The sequence below is a fragment of the Vanessa tameamea genome, chromosome 11, assembly GCF_037043105.1.
Source record: "Vanessa tameamea isolate UH-Manoa-2023 chromosome 11, ilVanTame1 primary haplotype, whole genome shotgun sequence".
In the NCBI taxonomy this organism is placed as follows: domain Eukaryota; kingdom Metazoa; phylum Arthropoda; class Insecta; order Lepidoptera; family Nymphalidae; genus Vanessa; species Vanessa tameamea.
Window position 1 is genome coordinate 792474 of NC_087319.1, and position 21603 is coordinate 814076.

General features: G+C 33.4%; 1 protein-coding gene across 4 annotated transcripts in view; it reads right to left on the minus strand.

Annotated features, from left to right (window-relative positions):
* The window catches only part of Cpo (couch potato), a 225288-nt gene that overhangs the window by 177512 nt on the left and 26173 nt on the right, over positions 1-21603 (minus strand). For all 4 annotated transcript variants that reach the window (XM_064216215.1, XM_026640441.2, XM_026640437.2 and 1 more), the window contains exon 2: positions 9114-9877. In XM_064216215.1, coding sequence (XP_064072285.1) covers positions 9114-9173 — 60 coding nt within the window. In that variant the 5' untranslated portion in view covers positions 9174-9877. The remainder of the gene's footprint in view (positions 1-9113; positions 9878-21603) is intronic.

A 21603-nucleotide genomic window follows, 5' to 3' on the forward strand; every position in this document is an offset into this window, starting at 1 on the left:
TAACAAGACATATCTGCGTAATTTTATTTCATTCTAGAGAAACTATGTCGTTTTTCCAACGTTTTATCAAATATATATCTGCCTCTTTTGTTCGGAAGGAGGAGACCAGCGACGGGCTATTTGTTTTTACAGTCGAGCGCCGTCGAACAAATTAGATGGACAAACTGTTGGAACGGTCGAGGTGTCTATATTCCGTTCTTCGAGAATTCTTCTCTTAAATTCGTTCGAAGAATATCTTCAATCGAGTTCGAGTGAGGTAATAATTTTCTCTTCGATATCGGGGAAGCTTTCGAGTTAACATGTTTTCCGATTTTAATCGTTGTCGTTGAGAATTTCATTAAACGATTTTAATTAAAGTTTAAATTTCTTAATTCAATAATGACGCGTTACTGTTACTCAAGTCTAGTCAAAGCGAGCGACCTTTTGAACCAAAATTATGATTCTAAAACGATTGAAATACTATCGATAATCAATAGACGGACTCACAAATGCCCCAACTAATAGTAAATAGTCACTATCGTCCATAGTAATTGGTACTGTAAGAAATGTTCACTATTACATCGCCAAATGCACTACGAACTTCAGGAATTGAGATGCTATGTGCATGCAGTTATACTGACTCACTCTCCCTTCAAACCGGAACGCAACAATAACAAGTATTTCTATTTGACGGTAGAATTAATAAAGTTACCTATTTATATAATACACATTGCTTTTCTTCAAATACCTAGTTATTTACTATGTTCGTATATTGTTATAATAAAACATTAAAAAGTTTTTCTTTATCATATTACCGTTAATACTGTATTTCACACGAAACATTTGTCATTCCACCGTTTTATAAAAAACAAAAGAACAGGGCAGGTTTATTGAATTGCGTTTGTACGGGTTAAGCTGAGGTCTTTCTTGTGCGATAAATCTCTTCTTAATCAATTCGGATAGATTGGTTGTGGAAAACTCGCAGGAAACATTTCACATATTGCTTTTCGCAACTACTAATTAATTCTTGATCTTCATATGGCCAATGTTTGATCAAATATTCGAATATCAAAATGCAAAGCCAATATTAATCAGCCACACATTTATCCGATAATATACAATAACAATTAATGATTTCGACATTAAGACCTCACAAGCCACGAAAACGAAGGGTTAAATAAAGTGAAACGATTGCAAAAAGCATCGCAAACTGTGAACAAACTAAAACAAAAGTCGTTATAGGTTTCAGGAAGCCTTACAGGTGCTGTCTGCGCGGGCCGTTACCCGATTCCCGTGACCAGTCGCCCGATCGATCGAACGATCGCCCGAGGGTTAATCGGTTGACATCTAAATAACACTCAGGGATAATATGGAAACGGAAACGCTTAAGCTTGTGTCGATTGATAGTACTTTATAACTTTACACTGTATGATCAAAAAAACTTCTATTTGAATAGCCCTAACAGCCACTTTTGGGTATAGGATATAAATGAAATGTAGATTCTGCCGAAAAAACCGGCAAGAAATTCAATACTTGTTGTTCTTTTCAGACATTTAAATTACATTGTTTAGATACATTGTGCTTTATTATCCTTCTTTATCCAAATGAATAATATTAACAATAATAATTTATTTAACTGTTTACTGTCGAAATTGCACAAAATCCAATTTCAATAAAACTTTTATATTATAACATGGTGGTTATACCTATATATTTATAAGTGATGTATGTCGTTTGAGATGGAGTTTATTACGTCTAAGTAGACATGGAAAATTTATGGAAAAATCTGTTGTTTTTCAATTATGAAATTTATTTCTAAATAAATAAATTGATTTGACAGATATCGCGTCAATGAATTGTCGCACAAGCTTCGCAATATGGACAAATAGTTTAAATGAGATATTACAAGGAAAATATTGAAAAACGCATGTAATAAAGACGTTTCGTGCGTGTCGACATGTAGCCAACGACGGGGCAAGGGAGAAACTTGCCCTGTATGTTGTAAGTCGATGTCGAGTCGCATAAGAAGTAATATTTTATTTCGAGTAATTCTGTATAATGATTTTACTTACAAATCTAAAAACTACAACTCGATCTCGGACTCATTTATTCAATATAGTAACATCACACTTACTGGTATTTAAAATTTAACTTTTTCTGTGTGATAATCGTTTAAATTAAATTCGATCTTACAATGTTACTTTCAAACGTCCAAAGTAATTTTAAATAATATTCTAAGCAACTTTGTCGAATTGAAATGTAATTTATTCATCTTCTAATCGTCTCAACTAATATTATAAATGCGAAATGGAATCTGTTTGTTACACTTTTGAGTCTGTCTCTTTTTCTCAAGGGTACCCAATACACCCTAAAGCCGCAAGTGGAAACTAGATAGTTAAAAAATTTAAGTCAGAATATCATAAAGCTCTTTCCCGTATAGTCTCCATTCACCATTTCACCACCAAAATGAAAATCAAAATATTCTTTATTCAAGTAGATAACAATTTTGAATCTTTATGTTAGTGTTGAATTAAATGTCAAGCTACCATCGGTTCGGAGTCACCATTTTCTACTCTTTAATATAATATTGTATTTATTTATCGAGGTTGTTTTTTTGACATAAGCTTTAATTTTTTTAATACCGTACATATTAGTACATATTTGTCGACTATCAATTAGTTAGAGTTGACATCGATAAAAAAAAATGTATAATTCTATATACAAGTGAAAAATTAATGCGAAAACATTAAGCGACATTACAGACGGTATGTTGGAGTCAGTCGGCGCCAGACCCGGCGGCGCCGGACCGCGCCCGTCTCGGCAGTCGGCACGCACCCCTGCCTTTCACGTTGAACCGGTTATTATCTACTTTACTACAATATTTTACCGCTACAATGTTGTACATAATATGGATCGGATATATCTGTGTTATGGTGTGAGTCGATAAATAGGTCGTTCATAATGGAAGGGCAGTGTAATGACAGATTGAATCAGATATCGAAATATTTGCATTGAATAATTTATAAAAAATCAAACCGACTAAAATGTAACTTTATTGATTCTTTTAAATTAAAACTATTTTTTATTAAAAATTAAGGCGGAGTCATCAGCATCGTAAGAATTATTAACCATTCCTTATATCACCGATGCTCTACCGACCTTGGGAAACAATGTGTCATGTCGCTTGCGCCTGTAGTTACACTGGCCTTCCAATCCGGGACACAAAATAACTGAGTATTTTTGTTTGGCGGAATTTGTAATGAGTGGGTGGTATCTACCCAGACGGACGGGAAAGCCGACCTACCAGGGAAGGAAGACCTACTGGGTTGGGCATATTAAAATGATTAGATGTTTTCGTGCTAAAAATAATAGAAAACAGAGTGAACACCTGTGTTAACAGATATTTGTTAAAAATATGAAAAGTCCCATTACTTGGTCAAATTAAATTTTATCGTCAATAGTTTTACAATTATATCTTGCCTAGTTTTTGTCATAAATAAATACCTAGAGAAGCGAGTACCACAACCCAATGTACTCTGTTTATATCCTCATTTAAAACTAGGTAAGAAATTCCATAAATATATTAAATACGTGGAGAGATAACTTTGTACCCCATTTTTGTGAAAATTACGCGGACGGAGGAGTATCAAATCTGGCACAAATATAATTTTATAAGGAAGAGTGCAGAAATACTTTTACATGTGTGATAAAAATACATTAAATTGATTACACACACTACCAAGCGAGTATCACACACACGCATTCACATATATCATGTAGTTTACGTTCATACTGACATTGTCAACACATCTCAATGTCAACGTCAAATGTCACATGTCAATGTCAAAGTTAAAAATCAACGACCCTATGACATTTTTTATTGTAACAATGAGGAGGTATCGTCCAGCTCAGCCTCATATTTTCTTCTAGAATCAATTTATTTTATATTATTGTTAGCAATGAATAACTATTGATATTTGACCAAGGAGCAAACGGTATTAAAAAATATTTCAACAAAAGCCAAAAACAAAAGATATAGAGTATTCACTTCAAAATCATATAATATGTATATACATATTTCATTCGGGCCATTTGTATTCTCGCGGTATATAAAATTCAGAATTTTGATGAAAGTAATATATAAATACAAAGCGGGTAGCTGTTTAGTTATTCAATCTGAACTTACAAATTGTTTTGTCTAGACCAAAACATAATTTACATTGGAGGTTTCGAAATATTATTTTAGCTCTCACAATTGTTCACACACGTTTAAATTTTGACGTTGTTTCTCGCTGACGAAGATTTACGTTTAGATAATAAAAAACTACATAATGACAAATTTTGGTAAACCATGATCAAATCTTAATGCTCGGTTGCTTGTTACATGCGGGCGTATAATGACGTTGAACTTTATAAATTGATTCTATATCATGGCCATTTTTTTACATTGTTAACAGAACTGCGTCTAAGAATATATTATATAACAATAGAAATAGTTTTTAGATGCAGTTTAGTTTTAGAGGCAGTTTATGTATCTTTTTATATAAAATAATGTACTATAAAAACAATAAAAACCGAAAATAGTCTCTAAAGTCATGAATTTAAGGATCAAAATCATTCCAGACCAGATAAAGAGCAACAGAAATATCTCGTATATGTCCCACTATTGGGCAAAGGGGGAGACGTTTTCCTTCAACACAAAAACAACATGAAAGCTTGCTCGGATCTGAAACCGCATGCTATCATTACATCCCACATATTCTATCAACTGCGTAAGTTACGATAAATAAATCAAAATCGGACATTAAGCAAGTTTGGAATTGTAATCGTAAACACGTATAACGTCGTTTAAAAATAATAATTTATTGGCTAATGACGATAAAATTCCACTCTGTGGTCTTTCGACATAATTCGCGTGTAAGCAGTTGGAAAGTTGCTACGTCTAAAGATAAATTATACACGACCGCTGCATTTACTCTATATAATTGATAAACGCGGCTCATACTTTCCCTCAAACCATGATAAGCAATAAATAACTTACTTTCCACCATATTTCTAGGAATGGAGAGGACCATGATATACTTATATAAAATAATAGATCTCGCGCACGGCTTTATCCGAGTGTTAATATAGAAAAGTAGCCTTTGTCCTACATTGGAGTTCAAACTCGCTTCATTCCAAATTTCATTAAATATTTTCGTATTTATAATATCAGTATATATAAATATAGATACGGGAATTGGCGCAACGAAAACGCATGATTTCGTTTCAAAACCTATTCGAGATATAAAAATAATTGTTTATTTGAAATAGTTTGTATATCAACACATATAAATCTGTTTAACTTTTGCTGTTAATAAATTATATATATTTAAAAAAAAAACATATATTTTTCTATTAAACTCTAGACTAAATCATTACAATTTATAATTCTATGACGATGTGTAATTAAACCTTAATTAGTTATTATGATAGAATACATATGTATATTTATCATTGCGACTCTATCGGATTCTATCGGACAGGACTTATGTCCGTGCCTTTCGTGAATCCTATTACTTTTAGTGATATGACTGTTTTTATTTCACAGATAGAATCACAAAAGAAATATCAAGGTTACAATATTAATTGCCTTATATTGCCGTTTTGCAAGCTTTCATTTAAATTGACCTATTGGTACAAATGTTGGCCAAATCTTGCGATTTTTAAGTCAATTCAACAATCTATTCAGCCGAAATTTCACACCGTTTTCATAAGTAACAATATAATTGAGAATACACATCATTAACTCCAATAGACACTAAACACACTAAAAACGTATTTATTTATAACGCCTTGTAATGACTTCCTATGAGTAGACAAAAATCGTTTACAAATTCGTCATAATAATGATATACATTTAAACATTTCCACGAGTTTCGTTTACACTTGGAACAAAGCTTGGAACAAGGTTAATACAAGCTAATATGAATAAAGGATTATTCCCGAGTGGCTCAACTTAGTACGATGTAGGCAGCCGCCTGGATGATTGCACCAACGCTATGTTAGCAAAGGGTCTCGCCCATAATCCTTCCCTTCGCTTAGTGCATGAATTCACATCAAAGCGAGATACATAAACTTCCAAAACACGTTAACGGACAATGTAACGCAATTAATATCAAGTTAATTAATATTTCATACCTAACATTGTTTGTGGTCTGAATGTTATCTTTTCGGTTAAAACGCACGATGTTTAACATTTAACTGCTAGCCTAAACATCGTAACATGTTTTATGAACAGTTAAACAGTGATATAATTTTAAAGTATCGCTGTACCCACATGATACGGTGGCGTAATATACCTCGTAAGAGGTTTGGCGAACGAGAAATGTTGTAACGTACACTGGACTAGTTTATATAATAATAAATGCATTACATATAATTTATGATGATGAAATCACATTTAAAAATCAAAAGTAAATAACTCGCTTTCATAACCGATCAATAAACTTCGAAAACGATTTATAAATAGAACGATAATAATTTAAAACAAAAATTCCAAAAATATTGTGTCATAAAATCGTTGCACTCGGGACATTTATTCGGAGATTTTTATATCAAAGGCTAAAACAACAGTGGAAAGCAATCAATTTATAAAGCTCCCCGCACGAGGGCCGAGACGAGGCAAACGACATCCACTCTATTTGTCTCGCTAACACAACCGATGCCCACTTCTCGCCTGCGAGCGGTTTACGTTGAGGAATTTATCGCTATTTCTTTAAGGCTTCCATCGCTTTTCCTCTTAACTTCACTACAGATGCGATTTCTATTTCACTCAAATACGATTTAAAATTATTTGAAGTTGAATCTTGGTTTAAAAGATACCGTGATATAGACATTAATGTTGTCATATTTAAACCAAAATCCTTTAACATTTCAATGCCTCTTGTTTCTATTTTTCTACAGCCCTGTTATGATGACAAATTTAATTTTTTATATCTACGAGTATATATCTGAAACGTCACTAAAATTGAAGATCAACAATAATACCTATTTATTGAGGAGTAAATATTCATAATTGACAAACGAAACACTGTCACCTACGATCCCCCCCCCCTGAATCCAGCACTGCACTAACTATTGCTCTTATGATCCGATGGGGTAACAATAACTAGCTATAGAAACTAAGATGTTATATCCCTCATGCCCACGCCTGTGTAATTAGTATATGTGATGAGTTATATATTAATTATATATAAAGAATGGGTACCTTTCCAGATATATGTTTTGCTACCATTCTTTTAGAGATCACTTTTAATTATTTTGATCTACATTACATTCTTATCTCAATTTAATGATGTTATTTATTAAGATAAAACATAAATATATCCCAACCAATACTAAGAATATATTATTTACATCAAACATTTCGTTTCCAATTCGCATAAATATATAATAATATGAAAGCGTACTATATACATAGATGTATCACATGGACATTATATTTACCCTCGGATAGAATTGACACGTCACTGCAACGTAGCGGACTCCCTAAGGCTGGCTTTGACATATCGATAAAGATGTTATAATGTGAAATTGACCACATTTTCCTTTACTAAAGTTAAATAACATTACCCCTTTTTTATCGCAACGGTTTTCAAGTTAATTGTTACTTATAAAAACCTTTAATTGATAAATTATGTTATCGAATTTAATGATTTTATAATTAAAGAAAATTAATGGTTAATATGGAGTCAAATAATTAAAACAGAGATAGATGATAACTATCGTTTCACTTCAATGCCATCATTGAAGTGCTGATGCGCCACGCACGCACACAAAGCGTCCGTCACGCCGTCAGCCGTCACGACATGCGAATCGGTTTTACTCCCAAGACACGCCGATTGATGTTTCAAAAGCTACACGGCCTCTTCGGGCTTTAAATGTCATTCAAATTTCCCACTAGCTTTGAATCCTGGATTCGCACAAAATATGGAATACACTCATTAAATTATTTATAATAAGAATATACAAACGAAAGTTATGATATATCCCTATCGAGTAAAGCGATCTATTCGCCCGTACTAGTATAATGCGTCTCGCTGCGCACGCGTCATTTTTCATAAGTTTATTTAAATATCTTGTAACAGAAACAATAGATCATCATTGCGAAATTTAAAAATTAATTTTAACTTTAGTTTTCTTTTCTATGAAGCCCTAATATCGTATCTAATTAGAAAACATTAAATTTATCAACTAGTATAAAATTAAATTAGAATATTCTTATAAATAATCTATCTTTATTGGGACAAAAACCGCTCATATCAAAACGTCACAAGTAGGAATATAGTATTTTTTATTCTAAAATCAATCAACTTGTAAATGGTGAGATACTGCGCACGAGATGAATTTTGTAAACCGTTGGAACCCGCCATTTTAATTCTATTACCATTAATACTTTTTCTTCTATGCGGCCCGTAATCCATTGCACTATTGACGCTTTAAATATCTATTAAATATAAGCAAAATAAACATTAAAATTGACCTTCACTAAAATAAAGACCAGTAGGTACACACTTGCTAGAGGCAACGTACGATTTATAACAATAGCTGCCGACTATATACATTCTTTCGATTCAGCTGGAATAGTTGTGAGGAAAATTTCCTTTTATTGTGTTAGCGAATACTTATTGTATAACCGCGCCCTTTTCCCATTGTCGTTGCTATCGCCTTTGGTATTATTTTACGATTGTTCGATGACAAATCGCTTAAGAGAAAGATTCAGTTGTACACGAAACAAAGTGCATTAGTCTAGTTAACGAAGCATGTGTGAAACTGTTTCATGTTCAAAGAAATATAAACTTTATTATAACACAGTATGAATAATTTTCTACTGAACACTATTTTTTTTTAATAATACTTCAAGTCTTAAAGCTTCCTTGTATATACTTTGTTCATATTTTATCCCATATTCTAATACAAAGTACCTAAAGGTAAGATTTATCGTATGAGATTATTTTGAATATTGAAATTAATTTCCTCTGTAGCGGATAATGATATCAATATCACAAAGGCAAAGCGTGGAGCATATACATTAATAAATACTAAAATGTTCTAAATGTTTACTTAAGTTAAAGCGAATAATAAAATCTTACCTCTTCCTCAGTGGTTGCGGTATTGACGGAGTCCATGCTTTGACACAGTGCAAGCTCCATGCTCTTATGTTGCGGAGAAGCGGCCCGCGGCGACGGCTGCTGCGGCGGCACCAGCGCGCCTTGTGTTGCTCCTGTCGCCTGTTGCGTGCCTGCGCCGCCCGTAGCCGCTGGGCTCTGAGCTGCTTGCAGCCCTTGAGCAGCCTGCAGACTCTGCGCCGCTTGAAGGCTTTGTTGAGCGGCTTGTAAGCTTTGCGCTTGCAGGTTTTGCAACGACTGATGGGCCAGATTCAATTGATGTTGCTGCACGATACTCTGTTGCACTATGCTTTGCTGCACTTTGATGTGTTGGTGCACGGCGAGTTGATGTATCGGGTGAAGGGGCGCGGGGGGTGCGGGATACGGAGGGGAGAGCCGCTGGCGCTTCACTTGCGCACTCTGAAGCGCTTCGTGCAGCCTCTTCACCGGAAGGGGGCTCTGGCCGAGGTTATCCACGGCTGTGTCGGGGCGTGCCGGCCGAGTCGCGCGACTCCGGCAAGCACTGACAGCTTCAGCGACAGGAGAAGGAACCGCGCGCGACGCGACTGTCTACAGATACGAAGTCGATGACAACGGCGCGGCAGCAAGCGCGCTCGTTGCAATTTATCGGCTGTGATTGTTTAATTTAGGATTATCTACAGGCCAATAAGTGATTGTTTCTTTATAATTTTGCACTCGGGCACTTTGTTCTCATTCGTACTAGATGATGTTCTGCGTATAAACCGATCCTGAAACAAAATTAAACTCGTATAAGTCATTTAAGTAATAACATTTGTAAACATCTAAACAGAAATACAGATAGGTAGATAAAAGGCAACTCGACGGGAATGGATGGGGCCGCATGTAGATCCGAATGATAATTCAAAATACCTCACATTCTGTCAGACTCCAATTAGTAAGTGAAGCCTCTTGCCACCCTCTTTCGATAAATCGAAAAGCACCCTCCTGTATATTTCACCCACGCTTTGAAAAGTAGAAAGCTATCATATTATGTAATCATACGTCGATATCGATGTTGTTGTGGTCGGTGGCGGGATTGATTTTTTTCCCATTTACTGCGATAATAATATCCCAAGATCGTGCCTCATTTGAGCATCACACATTACGGAATAGACATTGTTCAACTATTTGCTTGATAGTTCGGCCTTTTTGCAGAATTCTCAAAAACCAAATTTTCTTTACGGTGAAAATTATCACTTCAATTGTCGCAGTTAAAAATGTTGTGCAAAAAAAAAAGTCATATTTTTTTACCCAATTATTTTATTATTTAAACAGAACGTAGACTCTGGAATCGCTAGAATTTTCAAACTAGCCATTAAAAGTTTTGAAATTCACTGCCCACGGGCTTAGTATTAATTATAACTAAACTCCTAAATGAATCCGTATAATAATGGCGTATGCCAAACTGAACTAGTATTATCATTGATTTTCGGAGCGGTTTTTTGAATCACAATTACAATTTAAGTTTATTCCGAATCATCAAATAACATTCCTTAAATATTCTACCGTTGAAATGATTTTGAGGATTTCTAACATAATTAATAAAAGAAAAATAAATTTTTTTATTATCTTGGGAGTTGACCCCACGATCTTTGACTGAGAGTTACGTATACTGCCTCGGCTTCATACTTCAGGCTGATGGTAAAAATAAATTCTACAGTAAATTGCTATAAGGTGATCTTTAGAACGGATAAAGGTATTTTAATATGTCAAACAGAGCCGATTGCACGCAAGTGGGCGTTAGCCGGTAATTTAGATTGTTAGTCATCGCAATAAACACCTAGAATCGTCTAAATTGAAGACTATGACGTCATAGTGAATTAGTTACGCATCTGACGCCTAATTACTTTGTCTGTTAAATTATCTCAAACAAATATACCTTATAGATAATTTATTTATATGATATTCGGCCTCGCTGGACAATCTCGACGGTGACCAGCCAACTACGCAAGGAATATATCGCCCAAGTACGTATGCGCAAACACGCACTCTCGTAATCGGATGGCAAATCCGACACGACCAGAAAAACTTCAGGCGCAGAACTAACGGCTTTACGCGCCAGGACTTCGAGATCTGCGTCCTTAAATATAGCCACTACACCAATGAGACAATTATTTATACATCATTTGTATCATATTATTGTTGAATGTGATGTATTCATTTGGGCAAATTAGGTACTAAACTAAGTCCATGTGTCCATCTTACACGTGGACTCTTTATAGCATATTGCAAACACAGGATGAATAAAAACAAGAAACAAATTTGACATTGAATCGACGCGATATTCGAATTCTTGAATATATTCGATACGTGGAAAAATTTAGTTTTAAATATCGGTGAAGTTATAATCAGAACTTGGGAAGTAAAATAAAAGAGGAAATAAATAATATGGAATCGTGTTTTATTATAAATAAAGATATATATACGATATTAAGAACTGATACAGATTTATAATACAGTAGAGCTGTTATCAAATCGCGTGGAATGTTTGAATCTAAGGATTGTTTATATTTTCCTTCTTTGATTGGAATAACCCGTACGAAGTATATTCTGTGTCGCACAGATAACACAAACAAAACACCCCAGATATGTAAGCAAATGTGTTTCATACAAATATTTATAATAAGAGGGGATCGAATATAGAACAGCTGTCAGAGAAGCCAATAAATGCGTCGACCATTGCGCCGATCGCCAAACCATAAAAAATTATACTCTATCGTAGACTCGATTCATAAAACAAAAGGCGTATGAAGCGCGGTTTAAAATTAATTCATAACTAAAGTGACAGCAACTTTGTCGTATTAACAAATAAAGTCGTCGTTTCGCACTTCCGGCAAATTTTATTCGTTTTTTAATTTTGTATTCGCTTTCGTTACTCCACTAGAATATTGCGCAAGCCCCGTCTGCATTTTGTTTATAATCTGAGACTCGTAGGTACTTTATCAAATTTAGCTTTGACATGAATTTCGTACAAAAATAAGACCATGTTCAAATCACGTGTATCATTAGCCAGTTGTTTCAAGGTCACCTTTTTGCTTCAAACGTGACTAAGTCGTGAACAAAAAAACTTGAGAACTCTAAAAGAATACATCCCGACACCTTACGCGGCGATTTGTCTGCGATCAATATTTTAAAATAGTGAATTATGCAAGAATAGTAAGAAATAATTATTTGGATTTAAATTTTGGTGTCTTTGTATTATGAAAATGTCTGCAGTGAAAACGTCAGTTAATAAATAAATTACATATATCATGTAGTATGAATCTCAGTAGAATTAGTCCGCGGGAAATGCTTTGGATAACATAAGATGAAATCACACACCCAAATAAACTAGAATCAAATAGTAAAGAACAGAGAACGTTATTGCTTATCAAGCTATTGTGATGTAAGCTATTCGTATTGATAAAGCTTATGGTTTTTTTTTAATTTACAATACGATTGCAGAGCAATGAGCAATGGTATGTGTACCATCGTATAAACAAATCAAATATCAAAATATATCATTGCTTGTTATTCTAGATAGAATCTACATACCGAACCGTTGACATTGCTTAACAATTTAAAGCTGACTAAAGTATATTTAAATGATAATATTAAAATAATAAATTTAGACTATTCACTATATCGTATATGAATCAAATATAAATAAATAAATGTATATATCCAGTATATAAATTAACAAATAGTATTTAACAGTAATAGTACTTAATAATTCCACAGTTTATTATTAGTAGAGTAATACAATTTCACATTTTCAATGAGTCACAAACCATGAAATCTAAGGTTAGTCGACTATGCCCAGTTACATTAAAAAGGCAGTAAATGGTATATTAGGAAGTTGTTCTGGAGCTTATTCGTGGATTAGTGGACACATCTGACAGAACCTCATTCGGCTCCAAAGTAATTACATTCGTTCATTTAATAATCACCTTCAAAAGATTATCCCCATAGCATAAACAGTAACTATTTAGTAACTATTTTACATTACCAAATCAAATCAAATCAAAATAAAAATATACTTCATTTCAAGGCTTTTACAAGCACTTTTGAATCGTCATTTAACAAACTATATTATGTAAAGCTACCACCGGTTCGGAATATAGATTCTACCGAGAAGAACCGGCAAGAAACTCAGATCATCAGACACAGATTAATCACCCTCAATATCGTTCAAAGTTTGATTAAAATCTTTTATACATAGTTAGGTCCAATTGCGACTAAGTACATACTATTCGATAGCTTCGAAATTCCCAGGTCAGCACTTTCGAACATTATCGAGTGAGAAGCGAGTCGATTTAGATAGGCAAATATCTAACCTACTCAGCATGTCTGCAATTAAATCTAAAACTATCTCTACTGTAACTAAATTATATTCTATCTGTTTACTTAAGCCTCGATAGTGGACTAGTTTCATAACATAATTAATATTATTTTTCTCAAAATGAATGATTTTCGATTAAAATCATCGATCGCGGATCGGTGAATAATATATCGGATTTACTTGTTTTCATTATCAAGGTGATGAATTAGGTAACAGCGGTGCGATTCTGTAAGAATTCAATTCGAATCTCACTCGTCAAATGTTGACAACTGACTTATGGTTAATCTCTGAAGGCATTCTCTACCAATAAACCTTTAGACAAATCAAAATACATGAATGCGATACTACAAGTTTTAAAATCATACTCAAAATACAACATACATACATATATATATATATATATATGTAGTATTTAAGAGTAATGTCAAAATAATAAATTATTATTATCTAAACTAATATTATAAGGAGATACATTTTTTTTGTATGTAAAAGGTAATCTCCGATACAATTCTAAAAAAATATTTCACTGGTAGAAAGCTTCTGACTGCTCTAGAGTATAAATTCTATTAATATTAAACAGTAGATTTTATTTATTAATAAATTGCACCCGTGTGATGCCGGGGTGAGTCGCTAGTAAACGATAACGAAAAAGCCAGCTGTTACTTATGTAGTACCCTGCTAACTACAAAAACCTTCATGTAGTCAATACACTTTTTTAATGACTGAATGGCATACAACGCAGAGCCTACACCGGTATAGCCTAACAGGATGAAAATTTGCAGAAAAAAATATTTCGGTAAACGCTTGGGAAGTAATTTTATATTACTAAAAATGTCATATGAATGTCAAAAGTTGATATCTTATTTTGGGTTTCTGTACTTTAGTCGAGCTGTTAAATCTTGAAATAGGGGATGATGACTTGATTAAAATATGTAAACACTGAATTATATATACATATAATTGTAATATGGTTCATCTCTGACCATTGTATTGAAATTGTGTCCAATTTAGCGTTAAATGTAATTAACGATTAAACGATTCAATCGTCTGTATGTGCGATTAACATAATCAACAAACGATTTATTTAGCGGCAATGCAAATATTATAACTATCTCATGTGTTCATCTAAAATAATTCATAAATAATTTATTTACATATTATTATAGTATTGTGATGAAATTTAACATAGAGGTAGCATCTGAAAACTCTCCCGTGACGGCGCCGAAGGGACGGAGAGGGTACCGCTGGTTGCTTAGTGAGTATTCCTGTGTACTAGGCGTCCTGGGCAACGGCGAGTCCTACACACACCCGATTCTTATAAGGGACGAAGCGCGTATTGCCAGCTAAGTAATGATACAAATGCGAAGTTAGTTCGTTTGTTACGCTTTCACGTCTTAACTACTCAAAGGATTATCGTAGAACAAATACTAGTAGTATTTGTAATATCTCCTACCTCCCCCGCAAGCAAAGAGCAGAGGAAAATTAGTAAATAATTTAAAAAAATATCCGAAAGGATTCGCGTGAAACACATTCGTATTTTTATATCGATTTCTTTCTCTGTTTATTTAATTTTTATCCTACTAGTTTTGATTTCCAATAAACACTTAAATACTTGCTCAAAATGTCAATACACTAATTAAATAGTTCGTCAAACTAAATAAGATTCAAATGATAAAATCTGGTCGAGTTTTATTAAGAGTAACGTTGAAATAAATATCAAAGGAGTGATATTTTCTTAAACGCTAAATACTTTAATCCAGTGGTATATTTATGCTGCGGTGAAGTCGGTAAATAAGTCCGAACAAAACTTTTCCAGCTCCCATCCATTATAACTCTCTGGAGATCTTTAACTTCGTCGACGTCGGTATGTTACCTATAAACAAACTATATTTATGGTTACAAAAATCTTTACTAATATCAATTTAGCAATGAGACACAATCGAATTTGTAAAACTAAGTAAGTTATTTATATATACACGACAATCTCACTCAACTCGGAATACTAATAATATTTATATTACTACTAAGTTTTTTGCCGGTTCTTACTGATAGAATATACATTCTGAGACGGTGGTAGACTGATTAAAGAATATTTTTATTATTGCGTCGAAATTTTATAGCCTCGATAGGCTGACTAATAAATGAGCCACCTGGTTGAAAGTGGTCACCACAGCCCATATAAATTGGCGCCGTATTAAGGTTTTACCATTTCTTACATATAGAATGCATACCTTAGAAACTAAGCAGTTATATCCCTAGTACCTCTAGTTACACTGGCTCACTCACCCTTCAAACGGGAACAATGTTAAGTATTACTGCTTGGCGGTAGAATATATAATGAAAAGAGGTATCTACCCGGACGGACTTACACAGAGTCCTACTACAAAGAATATTCCATTTATTTCGCGATTAAATTGTGTAAAAAAAAATTATAAACATAAACTCTAAAGTTATTATTATAACTAGTAACAATACAATAGTTATAGAATACATTTCATCTAACAGAACGTTAAGAGAGAAAGAAGCCGTACGTAGCCGGTTTACAAATAAGTCGATTAGCGAGCCGCCAGCTTGCCACTAAATATTGATTGGATTATTTATAAAAGATAACTATTCAAACGAATCATTTCAATAACTTTGATGATGACGTCGCCTTGACCAATTTCGGTCGCGGTCCAAGCTCCAAGCAGAGCAGTCACCTACGCAGCACATATTACAAATGTACAAGTGTTTGCGCAAAAACCTATTTCTCACTATCCGATGGAACAACAAATCCAACACAACCGAAAAGAGACCAGGCGCGGCCACGCGCTATCTGAGGCACGGGATTGTACACACTTCCAATATCCAGACACCGGGCTCTTACTGACAGAATTTTTCGACAGAATAACCCAATAACATTTTATAGGCCCGAATTTGGGATTCGAACCCAAAACCTCCGGATCGTTGACGTTATGTCTAGCCACTAGACCAACGAGTCAGTCAATAAAGTTATCTTAGCAATGTTTACGTATTTATTATCTAGAATCTATACCTACCTCGGTCTGTAGCGCCGACCCCACGGCAAGTTTAATTCGAAAGCTATGAGGTTAGATACAAAGAAATAGTTTCGTTGGGTTGTTACGAGTTATTTTGAAGATGAATAGTCAAAGGGTTCAAAACTTTCCTTCAAATTTATCTGTATGAACCTTTTACATCAGTATTCTCGGTGTATATAGTGAGAAATATTTTTTTTAAATACTTAAACGTTATTGCACAACATATAAATAACAGATAACATAAAAGTAACAAAAAACAATCAACCAACGGTGGGCAAAGGGTCTTGTCGCTCATAACGATCTCCTACACACGACCATTGGTGAAAGAAGTTCTATAAGAGAACAGGTAAGTGCATTTAAATATGAGAGAGTTGACAATAACTAATGTTCGAATCTTTATAAGGCACACGAGTACATCGTCAGTAATTGCGTAGCGTATTTTATTGCGAAACAAAATACCAATGAATACCAATATCTAGCGTTCCGTAAATGTGGCTCACAAACTAACTCATTCAATTAAATGTTCCGTTAAGCGCGACCGATTGAACCATTCGCTTAAATGAAATTTCAACTGAAACAACCTCAGAGATATAGTCAAAACATCTAAACACATAACTGACGCTGAGTGTACATACTCCTGTACTAAAACATTATTGTGTAGATTTTGTAAAGTGCATGCATAGTTATGCAATGCTTTGTCTCACTCTGACGAATGTCAAATTAATGTTGAAAAGTATATTAATGGTAGAGATACATACGACAAAGTTCTTTGTAAAACATACCTGAGTTTCCTCAGGATATTCTCTCCCAATAATAAGATTATTTATAAACACAAATTACCTATATGAAAATTAAATGGTTGAACAGAATTAAACCCGTATCTACCTTCAAAATCTTCGTATTCTATCCGCTGGCGTTCGCTTATTAGCAAGGCTTTCTAAATGTAGGTTCCTCATACAATAATATTGCTCGATCAAATATTATTTAATATTGTTCGCGCCGACAATTCTAAGCCGAGGCGATCCTATTAAATAGACACAGTATTATAACAGTTCCACTTTTGTTCAACGCGTATTGACAGAACTAACCGACTTTCTTGTCTAGCTAATTACGAAAGCGCCCGAAGTATTAGCGCTCTTACCGAATTTCGTCATTCTGCACTTTCGGACTAATTTAGAGAGAAATAAACCTTTGTTAGTCTCAGTCCCATATTCATAGTGCTCGCCGCAAATTGAATCTAATTGCCACAACGAAGTGTTGAATCAGGCCGACCGACGGAGCTTCGGTGGCCTAAATTGCACCTATTTACCCACTTAGCATGAACCACCCACGGTCCACCTGTAAACTGTTTAAATTTTTGCAAGAAATGAATTATTATTGTTCATACTATTGTTTATAATGTAGATCCCAGATATCATATTAATGTATTTCGTTTATTTTATTAATATAACAAACATCCTTACTGTGTATATTTAGTAAAGTGGTTGCATAGTTATACAATGTTTTGTCTCATTCTATCGAATGTCAAATTAATAATGCCAAAAAGAAAAACAAAATATCCCATTGCTGGACACAAGGGTTTTCTCCTCTTTGAGATAAGGTTTGCGGCACAAGTTTCACATGTTATGTTCGAGCCGAAGATGGCTATCGCAGAGGTTTAGAATTTTGGGTACCTTTCTTTCTTTTTTTAAGGTTTCCAAAGCGTTAACAAAAGGAACTACGTATTCTTGCCACTGTAAAATAATCTATTTAAATTAAAAAAATAATAATCTACAATTTAATATACTTTAAATGTATAATATGTTTCTAAGCCGTTAAACAATAAATATTGCTGTTATTAAAGAGGTCGGGCCGCAGAAAGCGTGACGAAGTAATATTTTTTATTGCAAATCAATGCTACGCGATCGTTTACCGGAACAGACAAAACAAATCGCCTGTCGACGCACCTATCTATCGCATTCGAATCATATAAATATCCCTTAATGTGATGTGCAGATAATTTTACCCGATTACACTGAAACAAAGAGTATGTTTACAATTTTAGAAGACACTCATACACGTTAACAGATTAGCTTACTACACCTGTTCCCGTGTAACCTGGAATCTACTTATCATACATTGACAAATAAGGTGTCATTAATGACGTCTTAGAGTCCCACGTGTCAAAGGCTATAGCAGATTAAATCCAAAACGGCAAATATTACTTGTATAATACGGTTAACAATAAATATGGAAAATTGACTAATGTGTCGACAAAATTTCAAAATAAATTCTTCAACAAAAACCACAGACCTGAGAAGATCTAGAGCAGGAAACTCAACAGGAATCTTTTTTTTATTTTCATAAAAGTACTTAAAAAATCCTATGATTATCCTATCCTATGATATTATGAACGCTAAAGCGAGTTTGTTTGTTTGTTACGCTTTCTTAACTTCACAATCGCTCATCATGAAACTTTGCACATACGTTATCAGGGATATAGAGATGGGTACCTTACTCCGACCCCACTTAGACCCCAAACACGAGGGCCAAACCGTGAGCAGAAACTAGTATTAAATACATTAAATTATATCAACCAACATGGTCTATATCATAATTAATAAACAGTTGCACGTATGAAAATCTTTTGAAATATAGCACGCACGGCACACATTCAACAAAAATATTGAGAGCAATTAATTTAACAAGCTAACTATTAGTCGCTCTCGCGGACATTCGGCTGCGGTCTTGTCATGTCGTGACGCAACAATCCGACACAATAACAGGCCTTGGTACAAGTGACTATTCCAAATGGATTTGCCAGTAATTACGGCAACAAAGTGTACAAGAACAGATTGACAACAAAAAACTATAATAACGCTGGACGTAGATATGAGAACCATTAAGCGACATACGACGTTAAACAAAAAAAAAAACTACCAAAATTACGATAAATAAAACCTCTCTGGTCATTTTATATACTGCAATGCGTCATGTTCAGGTCTAATACGCCATAATTATTTGATTTAATACACTCTTTACTATTTACTTAGTGAAATTAAAATGCATTAAACAAAATTGTATTCGTCGGAATACCGTTTCGCTGAATAACATTTTTAATTTTCATTCGAAACTTCCTCTAACATCAGTGTGTTAGGTATTGTTATAAATAGTGTATGTATAATGAGAAAGCATAATTAAATGTAAATACTTTCAATTAACGGCAACTACGATAGAACAATAGTTTGTATTCACGAGTTTTGTTTTCAAAAACTAGTTAATACACATTCAGATGTAACGTATGCAACTTTATGATGTCCTTCAGACGTATTAAAGAGGTTTTATATATTTTATTTATTAATAAATATTGATTTTAACGACCATTTCTTTAATTAATTTAATAACGATCGAATAATAAATATTGATTAAATGTTGTATACAGCTTAAAAAACATACAACTACGTTAAAGTACATACCATTTTATGTGCTTATGTAAATATATATTACACTTTGTAACGAAACTAAAGGACAAATAATAATTATGTTTTTCTAATAAATGTAGAGCTGAACATATGTTCACAATATAACAATTATATTATTTTAATAAATACATATAACACCTAATTTTTAAAATTACAAATAAAATATTTATACAAACAATATCACATTTTATTTAGTTAAAAACATCGGACTTGTTATATTTAAATTATTTATAGACGTAGATCTTATATTTTATTCGGAAATCTTATTTGCACAAAGTTTACCGATTTACAAAAAAATTATATGATTACTAATAATTATGTCATTTCGAAAAACGCGTAAATTTTCCTGTGTCAAATAAAAAAGTGTATTTTCAAACTCTGTCTAGACGTTACAATGTGAAAAACAAAGTTGGTTTTCTGTCGTGAATATTGTAAATGAAATTATTTAGATCTTACGAACATTAAGCACGATAATATCACAATCTTTCACCAATTTTAAACGTTTTTGAAAAATAATTGGTGACAAAACAAACACAGCGCGCATATATTTAAAAAAAAAAATACTATCAACCCTTAGAATAATGTTTCAGTTACCAACGTGTTACGTATACTTTATTATTTTTGTTCTATGCCAATATCTATTTTAAAAGTAAATTATCCAGATCGTTATACACGCGTTAAATACAATGTTTCGTCCGATCCTTTCTTAGTACGAGATGTTCAAGTCTAATTCGATTAACCTTTCCTAACATTCTTAACTACTTAAATTTAATGATGACGCTGACATTCTTAGGATCGTTTTTATTCATTGACATCAATTATTTAATTTGTTAGGGGTGTACGCTGTTCGGGGTCAAAGTGTCTTAAAATCTATTAATGACATTATTTCGATGGGCCATTAATCAAAGTTAAACTAAACAATGTTTTTGATGTCTTTGTAAATATATTTTTCTTTCATATTAATTTATGGTTGAAATATTTTCTTTAACGTTACAAATTAAATATATATAATAAAAACTAAATGTATGCGACGGTTCTAAAGATAATATTTCTTTGTAAAATAGCGAATCTGAATATGTTAGCTATTTAAATTGAGAGATTATTATTTATTTTAACGTGACTTTTTTCCAATGTCGTTGTTTTTTAACTTTCATATTGTTTCAGCTGGTTTTTCAATGATGATTAGATTCGTAGATTTCCATTTAAATAACAAAAATTACTATATAATAACAAAATTAACTTAAGTTAATTTTCATACCAAATATTATACTGTTATATATTTTTCAAGCTTTATTTTTTAATACGACCACTCGTTCAAAAAGCTTGCTATATTATCTAGATTCCAATGAGAGATATTTCACAGTAACCACAGGCAGTATATCGTGTAGTTTGTTATGCTTATCTAAGCGGCGCGAGCAATTAACGAATCATAAAGTACCCAGTAAAAGAGTTGCACGCTCGTGGAGCTCCACATGTCGGCCTTTTTATATTTACGTTTCAGAAGGTTCGCCTAAACTATTACTATCGATAAATTTTAACGCTTTCCCTGCAATGCCTTCGCGAGAAAAAAAATATAAAAGTTAAATTAAAAACTACAATGAGTTCCCTCGTTTTAATCACGGTAATAACATCGA